General features: G+C 35.6%; 1 protein-coding gene across 3 annotated transcripts in view; it reads right to left on the reverse strand.

The window, feature by feature from the left end:
* Positions 1-13,002, reverse strand: part of CSMD3 (CUB and Sushi multiple domains 3) — a 569,626-nt gene that overhangs the window by 92,258 nt on the left and 464,366 nt on the right. For all 3 annotated transcript variants that reach the window (XM_015619103.1, XM_015619106.1, XM_015619105.1), the window contains 3 exons: positions 10,272-10,390; positions 8,160-8,229; positions 5,839-5,955 (listed from right to left, as the gene is read on the reverse strand). In XM_015619103.1, the coding sequence (XP_015474589.1) occupies positions 5,839-5,955; positions 8,160-8,229; positions 10,272-10,390 (306 nt within the window). The remainder of the gene's footprint in view (positions 1-5,838; positions 5,956-8,159; positions 8,230-10,271; positions 10,391-13,002) is intronic.

Below are 13,002 nucleotides of genomic sequence, written 5' to 3' on the forward strand. Positions count from 1 at the left end.
GAATAGTTATAGAGCTCTTAAACATTTTCCTGTTTATAACATACTTCTACATAAGTTACAACAAAGAAAAATTTGTATTTTGTCTGGATATTTTGCAACTATGGCATGATAATGCGATAGAACAGAATCACAGAATCACTAGGTTGGAAGAGACCTTCAAGATCACGGAGTTCAACCTATGCCCTAACACCTCAAATAAACCATGGCAATCTCTTTTTAAATACATCCAGGGATGGTGACTCCACCACCTCCCCAGGCAGACCATTCCAGTACTTTATCAGTCTTTCCATAAAAAAATGTTCCTAATATCCAACCTGTATTTCCTTTGGTGCAGCTTAAAACTGTGTCCTTTTGTTCTGTCAGTTGCTGCCTGGAGGAAGAGATCAACCCCCACCTGACTACAGACACCTTTTAGGGAGTTGTAGAGAGTGACAAGGTCACCTCTGAGTCTCCTTTTCTCCAGGATAAACAACTCCAGCTCCCTCAGTTGTTCCTCACAGGGTTTGTGTTCCCAGCCCCTCACCAGCCTCGTTGTCTCCTCTGGACATGCTCCAGTGTCTCAACGCCCTTCCCAAACTGAGGGGTCAGAACTGGACACAGAACTCCAGGTGTGGCCTCACCAGTGCTGAGCACAGGGGAAGAATGACCTCCCTGCTCCTGCTGGCCACACTACTCCTGATCCAGGCCAGGATGCCACAGGCCTTCTTGGCCACCAGGGCACACTGCTGGCTCATGTTCAGCTGCTGTCACCAGCACCCCCAGGTCCCTTTCTGCCTGGGCACTGTCCAGCCACACCATCCCCAGCCTGTAGCATTGCAGGGGGTTGTTGTGGCCAAAATGCAGGACTTGGCACTTGGATTTATTAAACTTCACCTTATTGAACTCTGCCCACCTATCCAACCATTCCAGATCTCTCTCTGCAGAGCCCTCCTACCTTCCAACAGATCAACACACACTCCCAGCTTAGTGTCATCTGCAAATTTACTAATGAAAGACACAATACCCTCATCCATGTCATCAATAAAAATATTGAAGAGGACTGGCCCCAGCACTGACCCCTGAGGGAAACAACTGGTCACTGGCCCCCAGCTGGATGCAGCACTGTTCACCACCACTCCCTGGGCCCGGCCATCCAGCCAGTTCCTAACCCAGCACAAAGTGCTCCTGTCCAAGCCTGGGCTGCAGCTTTTCCAGAAGGATGCTGTGGGAGACAGTGTCAAAGGCCTTGCTGAAGTCTGAATAGATAACATCCACAGCCTTTCCTGCATCCATCAGGTGGGTCAGCTGGTCATAAAAGGAGACCAAGTTGGTCAAACACAACCTGAACCTCCTAAACCCATGCTGGCTGGGTCTGATACCCTGGCCAACCTGTAAGTGCAGCGTGATGACACTCAGTATAAAGTTCACCATTACCTTATTTACTTACTGAGGTCAGGCTAACTGGTTTATAGTTACCAGGATCCTCCTTTCCACCCTTTTTGAGAATGGGCATCACACTAGCCAGCTTCCAGTCATCTGGAACCTCACCAGTGTGCCAGGACTGTTGGTAAATGGTGGAAAGAAGCTTCACAAGCTCATCTACCAGCTCTCTAATCACCCTGGGATGGATCCCACCTGGGCCCATAGATTTATGAACATCCAAGCACTCAGCAGTTCTGACTGCCTTCTTCTGGATAACAAGGGTGTTGCCATTGGACATGAAATAAAGATGCATGAGTTCAGTTCAACAGCCAGAAGAAGATCATCAGAAGGGCTTTATTGTCTGTTTTTTGGTACCTTTTATAACGTGTTCCGGTACAGACTTAACGTGTTTGGTAAAGGGAACAACACCTCTCTAGTCCCATTGGTGGAACAAGAGAAAAACAATCAGAATACAGATTTGTTTTGACAACCATGTTATTTACAGAAATTGTCCTTAAGAGAAAGAATCTCTCAAGAAACATTCCCTTGGGAAAAAAATTAGCCACTGACAGGCTGAAAACCTTTTCAGACTCAGGAAATCAAGCCCACGCAAGGGGACCATTCTGCTCCCTGACACCATCTACCAACAGCGGTTTCATTAGAAAGATGATTGAGTCCTACTGGTGTTTCTGGCAAAGACAACCAACACAATTTCATAGAAAACTGAGAGTAAAAGATAGCTTGTCAGATAAATTATTGAAAGTCATGAATATTTTTGTAACTCCTGAACTGTCATACCTAAATAATGTTTCTCACTGTCTTCTAGAACTTTCCCCCAGGATACCATGTAAAGGTTATGAATGATTTTCTGAAGCATGAAACATTTTATATGCAAGTTAGGTGCATAATTAAATTGCTGTTACCCTGATAATTTCTGTCTTTCTTTATCTGAAGACAGTCTATAAGCGATAAGAAAGCTCTTTCTTATAAGTGTCATTCTTTGACTTTGTCAGCCTTCCAAATATTTTCTACACAAAGAACCAAGTTATATTTAAACTTTGCTCTTTATCTATCATGATATTTTGGCCTTTCATTTGATCCTGTGAACCATACACTTGTCCAAAGTTTAAGCAGTCATTAATAACTGCCAGCTCATGTGACCTTGCTGTCAAGTTTTTTCCCTTTCACTAGCTTTTTTTGATACAAAAGTAGGAATACATTTTCGCCAGACATCCTGCTCTCTGTATTGCACTGGCTTTCTCTTCAGGTTTCTGAACCTTATCAGTCTTCAAAAGTATTCATCCCTTGCTCTGCCAGTACCACCTGTCTCTATTTATCTGAGACTTCAGCTTATTAGACTGATTTTTTTATATGCCTTCTTGCAGTTTGGACACTCTGCTTGAAAAAGTAGTTAATATATTTATATATGCTAATAAACACGGTGTCATTGGTAAAAACATTACACCATTAGCTAATATACAGTGGATAAGCTTCTGTAACTTATAACTGGGAGAATGTCTTCCTAAAAAGGGTTAAAGAAGTGAAAGTCTATAGAAGGTTTCCATGATAGAGTTTTTGAATTTTTTACTTCCTACACAGAAGAGTTGGACATAAGTGCCTTCACTAGATCAGAGTCACAACATCACTGAAACCAGTTTTAGTCATCACTTCTTCAAAGGTCACATTTTGCTTTTTACAGTGAAATTTTATTATTAAATTTAGTTTCAAACATATCTCATTTAGAAAAGGTAAGAAATGTCAAGCCTGTTTCAATCTGTGCAACCTTAGTTTTTTTCTAGAAAATGAAGCATTTAGTTTTCCTATACATGAACTGGACAACAGTTCATAAATCCAATGAATAAACTTCAGTTAGTACAAAGCAGTTCAGAACTATTGATTTTGGTGGTTAAACTTACTCATCCAAGAAACTGCTTCCAAAATTTCAGTAGTTGAATCTCCTGCCTAATGGAAGTCAAACTAAATAGTATGTTAATAATGTAGAGTGTAAATAGCAGTCTGAAGAGTTAAATTAGAATTATTGGACACATAAGCCTGGCAGAATGCAAGCAAAGTAAAAAGAGTAAGGAATCAGTACAGGAAGAGAGACAGGATAGTAGCAAAGTGAGGGAAGAGGCAGATGGTAATGTATTTGGGATAAAAAGACAGAAGGTTCTGGATGCAGTATTAAATTTTAAATTTAACCAATATTCCAGATTTTTTTTACTATTTATTTTTTATTTATTTATTTTATTTATTTTATTATTTATTATTTCTTCTTTATTAGCAAATGTCTTTGAAATCATCTGTCAAAATATCCTGTTCCCTTACAGCTCTGAATATACTTTTTTCCTGTGTATTTGATCCAGAAATAATGTACCTATTACTGCTATATATACATATTATATATATATTTTTTTTAATAACAAGCAGAAATCTATTTGGGATTCTAGACAGCATTATGACTCATAATGAAGCACTACAAATTTTCCCATCAGCCTAGCTAAAAATTCAGGTAGTGGCAGAATTAAACTGTCAATGTTATTTCTAAAAAATGCTAAGACAAAAAAAAATCAATTATTGACTGTAATCTTGTGTGTTCTGAACAAAATGCAAACAAACAAATTGGGTTCTATATAGAAATTCCTATTTTAATATAATGTATTTCCTCCAGATAAATTTTGTTAAGTCAATGTTGTGGAGTGTTTAATATTTTTCAATATAAACAACCCATGCAGAACAATTGGCTTTCATTTGAATCATAAAACTAGGCTCACGGGATTGCTAATCAAAAATACCACAGAACTGACTTTAAAAAGTGGAGGGAAAGAATCTGAACATATGGAGAAGAGTATGCTATTTGGGATGTCACACTCACTCTGGAAGACCCAGAAAATCTGTATCATCAAGCAAAGAATATGACAGAAGATGGCAAGTATAAAATAGAAGACAACAGACCCTATCTAAGAAAATGAGCACACCATTCAACTAGCATATAGAGAGAAGGATACAAGTGTGCATGCTCCTTAAAAAGAGCCACATGTTAAAAAATTAGATAGGACAAGTCTACTGGCTAGCTTTGAATAAAGATTTCACAATAAAATATGCATAGGATCCACCCAAAGTTGCTCAAGTGGCTAGGCAATGTAATTAAAATGTTGATAATATCTTCACAAAATCATGGTGAAATAAGAGAAGTTCTAGTGACTTAAAAAGGTCTGAATGTATATTCACCTTTAAGACAACAAAAAGGACCTGGGAAATGGCAACTACAGGTTTGCTGCAGTCCTTGGAAAAATTATGTAACTTGTTTATTTGGAGGCAATTTCCAGACATATAGAAGACAAAAAGACAGTTATGAGCAGTCAGCATGGAGTTCCTAACAGAAAATAACAGTTAATCAACCATTATATCCTCCTATTATTAAATTGACAGAGGGGGAAAAGTATATATAATATACTTTCATTCTGCTACAGCTTTTGACTCGGTCTATAACATCCTCATTTGAAAGCTGAACATACATGAGCTTCATGAATAGAAAGGAAGTCTGTTAAAAATTAACATAACTTTGAAGCTCCAAGGGTGATAATCAGCCATTCAATGGTTGGCAGTCAGTAACAAGCACAATATTCTGTGGGTTGCTATGGAAGCTTACATTGGTTTATGTCTTCAGAAGAGACTTGGAAAATGAGAATGTATCCTTAACAAATGTGTGGAGGATACTAAACTAGGGCTTGTGGATGATATACTAAATGGCACAATTTTTGTCTAAAGAACACTAGAAAAGTCAAGGACTGAGTAAATAAATGTTTCTTAAAGGTTTGCACAAGGAGAAATACAAAATTCTACATCTGGATTACAACATCCGTATCTGTTACAGGCTGGGGATTGGTTATGTGAGTAGCAGTCCCAGCAAGACAGTTCCACCAGTCATGGGTTTGATCCAGTGCTCCTGACAATTCTACTTTGAGTGGGAAGTTTGACACCTTTAAGTGGGAGGCCTCTACATTTCCTTAAAAAGAATATTTCTATGCTCAGCGAGTTTCACCTAGGATATACAGAAAAGCTTAATGATAAAATAATAAATTAAAATGTACCTTTAACTTCTAAATTGACTTGGTGTAAAATATTCATGACAGCTATTTTTTTTTTTTGTTTGGTTTATGACTTCACAAAAAGAGAAATCAATCCTGTAAAGTTAGAAAATTGTGCTGAATCCTAGTTAAACAATTCTGTCTTTATCAGAAAATTTTGGCATATATTAAATGAAAAACCAAGAACTATTTTAAATCTTTCTTTTAATGTTTTGTTAACTTCTTCAAATGAATGATAATTACTTTTGGTTTTTAGCTAGGATAAAGATTAACAATATTTTAAAATCTATGTTCAATGTTTTGGACCCATATAAAAGCAAGTTTAAATCCATAAAAGAACACATACCAAACCCAATAGGCAGTTTTATTGTCCATGTGCAATCCAAGCTGCTAGGATAGTTGCCAGGAAACCCCGGACTGAGAATCACTCCACTGAAGTCTGACATGCCACCACCACATTGTGCTAAAAAGAAAAAAACAACAACCAAAAATATTTTTCAGAGGAGTTAAATGATCTTTAGAGCATTAATAATATAGTAATAGCTAGGTTTAAATATAAATAAATACACAAACATATGTATTACATGTCCATTACATACGTTATGTATACACACCTTTACCACTAAATATCTGCAAGAAAATAATTTACAAGTGGGTACTTTGCAAATTTGCATCAACTCTGAATTGAGTAGATTTTAAGTTGGGGGACATATGCACCCAAAATAGAATGGGTTACAGGATTGCAGAATCATTTAGGTTGGAAAAGACCTCCAATATCATTGAGCCCAACATCTGACCGATCATCACCTTGCCAACTAGACTATGGCATTAAATTCCACATCCAGCCACCTCCTGAACACCACAGGGACAGTGACCACCACATCCCCAGGCAGCCCATTCTGTGAAGAAGTGATCTGAAATTCCTGACCACCCTTTCCATAAAGAGATTCTTCTCCATGTCCAACCTGAACCTCCCCAGCTACATTTTAAGGTTCTGTCCTCTCATCCTGTCACTGTCTGCCTGAGAGAAGAGACCAACCCCCACGTGGCTAGAGCCTTCTTTCAGGTAGTTGTAGAGAGTGATAAGGTCTTCCTGAACCTCCTTTTCTCCAGGCTAGACACCCCCAGCTCCCTCAGCTGCTCCTCATAAGACCTGTGCTTCCTCCAGCATCATTGCCCTAATGTTTACTCTGCAATCTGTTTACAAGAGTTGTCCCTGTGGCAGGCAAGCAGCACACATCAATTTACAGCAGCACTGAAACAATTGTTCATGTTTGTGAAGAAGCACGTGAATAATATAAGATAATGTATTATAAAAAGACTGCATTAAGTGTTTCAAGACTTTTAAAAACTTTTAAAGACTTTTAAAAACTGCATTTGTATCCTGTTGTTCTAAAAAAGGAGATAAAATAAACAAAAAAAAGTACACATATTTATACTTCCAGAAATTAAGCTGAATGAATATCTTAATTTTATTTGTTTTCAGGCATGACATCAGTAAGTAAAATTACTTAGATGTCCATATTACATTTAAAGATGGTAATTATGATAAATAGAATTTTGTTTAAGTGTTTTGTCCAAGCAAAATATGCTACACCGTTTGAAACACAATTAAAAATCATTACTTGCAAAAATAGGAAAAAAATAAAAAAAAAAAACCCTCTAAAATTTCAGCACAGTGTCTTTATCTTCAGAACTTAACAAGAGCAGTGCAATTATCAGACTTCCTAACCATATGTTAATGCATAATGACAAAAACTGAAGACTAACTCCTGAAAAAGTTCTTACAAATACCTCAACCTTGTTGAATATTTATAAATTCTAAGCTGAGGGAGCTCACTACCTCACAGGAGGTTTTTAACATCCCACAGGATTAAGAACAGGATTATGTGAGGCAGCTCAAGAGGGTATATATAACTGTCTTGAAGAAAAGCAAAGCAAAATAATCTTTAATGAGACCTGCAGCACCCTGCTTTCCATACATTCAAGATTGCAAATCCTGATAACTTTTAGTGTGAGAGAACCCAAACAAAAAGGTATTTCTATGCAGTGAAAGAGATTACAACTAGAAGGAATTTTACATTCCTCACATTTATTCATCATATAAAAAGAGTATATTTAAATGCACTTCAGAGGTTTCATTTTGGTTTCTGAGAGATTTTTAGTGCTTTTTCCAACAACATTATGGACATGTATATAATTTAACTTGAAAAGTAATGTATCTTCTGAAACTGGGTAGACATGCTTATGTTGAACTCATTAGAGATGAAAATGTAATGTTATTTCTATTTTAGTATCTTCTACAATTGCCATTACTCTTCTGGGGAAATGAGTTCTAAATAAACTAGCTATGCTGCAAGGGTCTCTGGAGGTGTCTTTCCTGATAATGAACTGATGATATATCTGACTAGAACACACAGAATCATATAGAACAGTTTGGGTTGAAAGGGACAACCTGTATTTCTTTTACTGCTTGGACATTTCAGAAAATATTTGTCAATGTAAGTGTCAGAAGCTTTGAAAATCTCTAATTTAATTTGACCATTTTCACATTTAATTAAGTTCCTCCAGTTCTCTCAATTCTTTCCATGACATGTATCTTATTTTTGAGTTTTCTGGTTTTCTCATTTAGGCATATTTAAGAAAAATTATGTATGCTGAACATACCTAAACATATTGGAATGGGATAATTCCATCTTCTTACTGGTCCAGGCATACAAGTTATATGTGAATGTCCCTAAAATGACACAATATTTGCTAATTCATATAAAAATATACAGCACATTAGTATTTTAACAAAAAGAATGTTTAATTTAAAACATCATCAAAATACACAAAAACCAAAAGGTATAGTAAGTACATTGTACACTATGAATTGTATCATGCCTTTAATAAAGCAGAGAAGACTGTGACTGCAAGCTCACTACATCCTGGTGTCCATGCCATTAATATTATTTCTTATAGTATAACAGAATCCAGCTGAATTCATATTTCAGTATATAAATAGCTGAATGCATATTTCAGTATAAACCAGGGGTCTGGAAACTACAGGTCTAACTGAAGAAATGTTTGCATCATTTGTTGAAAGTGATAAAACTATTCATACTGTATAAACTATGTAAGTGCTGACTTTACATCTTAAACTCATCATAAACACATCCTCTGTGTTGTTCATTGGCCTCATGCAATTCTAATTGTCTTCCAGAGAAAGCAAACAAAAATGTAAAATCTTAAGAGAAAACTGTACTTGGGATATCTCCCAAAGCCATCTAGTCAGGCTGTGTAAGTCAGAGAAACCCTATAGACGGAAGAAACTTTACATGTGTTTGCACAGTCTATGCTCCTTAAATTCTTTATATTCTATATGTTCTTTATTTCAGCCTTTTACTGTGCCTTATCTGTTCACACACACACACACTTGTATTTAAGGTGGGAATTAAAGAAAAGAAGCAAAAAAATATTTCTCAGGCTGTTTCCAAGAGTGGCCAGTTAAAATCAGGCAATATGAGAAGAAAACTTCTATAGTCATTCTCAGAGCTGCAGTCACAGAATATGTATTTCATTTATTCTTGAAATGTTAGAAATCTGCAGGCATTCTATCTTGAAGGGGAATTCTATCTTGAAGGGGAAATTGATACAGGTCCCAAACCCAAATAGCAGTTGAAATCTGGAAGCAGACAAGATTATTTTGTTTCTATCACTATACATAAACTAGGCTTTTTTTCTTTTTGTCTAAGAATATAATTCAATTTCTATTTTTGATGCAGCACATATAAACCCAGTATTTAGGTTTTCACAGAACTTTGTAAAATAAAGATTTGGTATTATTAGCATTTTTAAAACTTCATTTAGTTAGTCTGATATCAATACATATTATAGGTGAGACTGATATTAGTGGCATTTTTCTCATTCTGGCATATTTTGCTATTTTGCTCCAAAAGTATCCATAACTCCATTAGCAGTTAACCATGTGCTCTTTCTATATAAATTATTTTCTCCCTTTAAGACTTTTCTTTTTGCAGTACTTGATAATGTGATCATTTTCTGTCCTTATGGCTCCCAAAGAACTAGATAAATGTAAGACTGTAGAATCTGCAGACTCTTTTTGAGGAGTCTCAAGTAAAAACTTACTGCTTTGGATATGATTCTATGGCATAACTGTACAAGTTTTTGAAAATATTTTCCAATTCTCTCCTATAGGTAGACAGGTTCCTACTGGTGATTTACAGTCACTGAATTTCCCCTGGATATACCTTTTACTAGTGCAAGGACATTGCAAATTTACTTGGAAAAATACATCCCTATTTGATAAACATTTTGCAGAAAAAAACCCCAAAAAATTGCTGAAAGAAAACAAATGACACAATCTGATTTACGAAGAAAAGCAGTTATTTCTTTCCCTTTGTTTATTCTTAGTCCCCTTCTTTACTTACTTTCTTTATCCTCCTGTGCATAGAGAACTACTGTTAATTGTTCATCAAGTGATTTTAACTTAATTTTGCTAATGGTTCATCGTTCAGCTATAATTGTCAAAGATGCAATCAATAATAGATAACGATCTATAATCACTAATGCAGAAGAAGCACCAAGCCATACGCTTCTGACGGAATATTTGGATAGTTTCTAACGTACTATCTGGTAGAAAAGCAAACAGTCCTGTAAATTTATCATGTGTACACAATTCCTGAAGAATTCAGCATCCATTTTGCACTGGCAGACCCAAACATAACCATGTTAAAGAACTGAAAGTCACCATTTGAAACAGGAATCTTGGCTTACTTGAAGAGAATAACCCTGGTCACACTGGAAAGACACCACATCTCCAACCATGTATCTGTCTCCAATTTTGATCCCATTACTTGGGGTCTGTGGTTCAGGACAAGAGTCCAAACCTATAGCTGAGAAAAAGAGAGAAGTTTAGTTATTCTAATGAACATAAAATTGGTTTTTAGATTTGTATAGGACTGTGTACAGTGTATAGGTACACAGTGTTGATAAGCTTTAGGGTGCTCTTGGGAATCAGCAGCTGTCTGTGGACAAGCAGTATATTATTTTGGAACAACTGTGTATAAGGAGAAAACATTTTCTTTCATGAGTAAAGGAAAAGGATCAGTGTGCCAGCAAACAATTCCCAACCTGCACATTCTGCTCTAAAATTCCACCATCCCCTGGCACAGACTCATTTATTTCTACCTTCAGTTTCACTCCTAATTACAGCATTCATAATTCAGATTGGAAGCACCTCCACTATCCTTTACCAGCACGTGTTCTAGGGGAGGCTGGAAAACACTACACCAACTGCAAAACACAGGAAAAACAGTGCAAAGTAAAAGCTGTCTTCAGCCTTCCATCTTCCACAGGTCTGACTCAACTCCTTCATTCATTTACACACACATACACACACAGAATAAATATTTGCATCAGATACATATAATCTGCTATGTTTAAAGCAGGATCTATAGAGCTATAACACTAACATTTTGAATTTCTAATTGAATTAGAAGCTAGTTTGTCAAGAGACCACATGCTTTTTTTTCATGGTCATAAAAATAGAAAGAATTTTTTTCCTTGTATCTACCCAGGAAGGTCCAGGAATGTAAGAAAGTATGAACTGAATTTCTGCCTTTGCCTACTGTAAGAATTACACCCTAGTTGTGAATTCAGGACTATTACACAACAGGATAATAGAGAAACATTGTGTGATTCAATTATGGCCCCCTACTACCTCAGAAAATTATCAAAATCTGCATGTTTTAAAACTTACTAAAGTAACTGATCACTTCATGTAAGATTCTCACTTAGTAAAAACTACCATTTGAAGACTTAAAAAAATAGTGCATTTTTTACATAATGAAAGATGAAAGCTAATGAAAAAATTTAGCTTTCAAATTCTATTTTCTGTTCTCAAACTAGAAAAGAGCAGAGAATCTGTTTTGAAAATGACTGATGGATCTAGATCCACTTTTTTACATTTCAGATACCTAGAGTGTGATCCAGTTAATGTACAAAGTACAAATGCAAAATAGAAGCATGCTTGGCTTACACAAATGATTGCTTATAATCTGTTTAGAGCAGTTAAACAAAGAATTATCAGATTTCAGTTTCCAGTTACTAAACCTTCAGTTGAAATGTGTAACCTCACTACATGAATACTCAGGCCATGCAAAGTGAAATGAGTTCATATAAATGCCTTTCTCAGGCTACTTTAGCAGCTGAAACCACATTCACAGGTATTCATCCTATTGTCTCTCACTTCAATTAATAAAACAATAGTCAGGCAAAAAAATAGAGTCTGAACATCTACAACACCTTTCAAGAAACTGAAACAAATTTTGACATCTTCCCAGCTGAGGACTAGTTCAGAACTTGTGTCTCTGGAGTGTCATGATATTTATTCAGGTTATAAATGTACTCAAAAATGTGTTAATAAACTGCAGTCTGTTCATTATTGATTTATTTTTAGTGCATTAATAGTTTCTTGAACTACATTATACTACTATCATGGTAAAATATGTTAAGATTATTGAACTCCCATAGATAATGGCAATAAAAAGAGATTCTAACATTGATTAAAAACATACTTTAAGTATCTTCTACTTTTCAGATTTAAGTATCTTCTACTTTTCAGATAAGAAGAACTGTATATAAAGAAAAAATAAGCTATTTGATGCTGTCTTGCCCTTCTCCAGCAGCTCCTGTGATGCACTATACAAAAACCTACTAATGACATTTTCAATAATATAAAACCTTAGTTAAAGAAAATGAGCAATAAATCAAAAATTTTATAGTGGTATAAAACATTATGGAAGTGTTTAACAAACCATTCTGTGGCATTCTTTGTTGGCAAAGTTTAGGTGATATAATGTATTTTCAATGCAATATAGCTTTTGTATTTAAGATAGCCAATGGAATATAGAAAATGAATGTTATAGATAAAATAACAACTTAAAGATTCAACAGAGAAGTAAAAATGTGATAGAAAAACATTACAGATAAGAACACTATTCAGTTTCAGAATATGAACACTTAATTATTTATGTGAAAATATAATTTACTTGGTGTTAAAATATTTCTTCAACAAATAAATTTTGTTTTCTTTTACTTTTATACTAGCCTTTGGATTTTTAGAAGCTCAAAAGATAATCCCTAGTAGACAGGACAAAACACTACACATGAGGGATGAAAAGAGATATTGGAAACTGAGCAGAATGAAACCTTCTTACAGAAATCTGTTGCTGAAATGAAAAAGTAATTGTTTTGGCAAATGGGGCACACTTCCCCTCAGACTTGTGTCTCCTAGAGCAGGTGAAATAGACTTGGAAGATGCACTGTGAATGGCACAAGAATAATTCTTATGGCAAACTCACTTGAGAAATGCTTAATATAAATATTTAACTCTGATTTAACATATTTAACATATTTAACTATGTGATTTTGAATGAGAACAATGCACCAATACTTCAAAGACCAAGACTTCAATTTAGCTGACTCCTCATGGTGTCCTCAGCCA

Source organism: Parus major, chromosome 2, assembly GCF_001522545.3.
Source record: "Parus major isolate Abel chromosome 2, Parus_major1.1, whole genome shotgun sequence".
Classification (NCBI taxonomy): Eukaryota; Metazoa; Chordata; class Aves; order Passeriformes; family Paridae; genus Parus; species Parus major.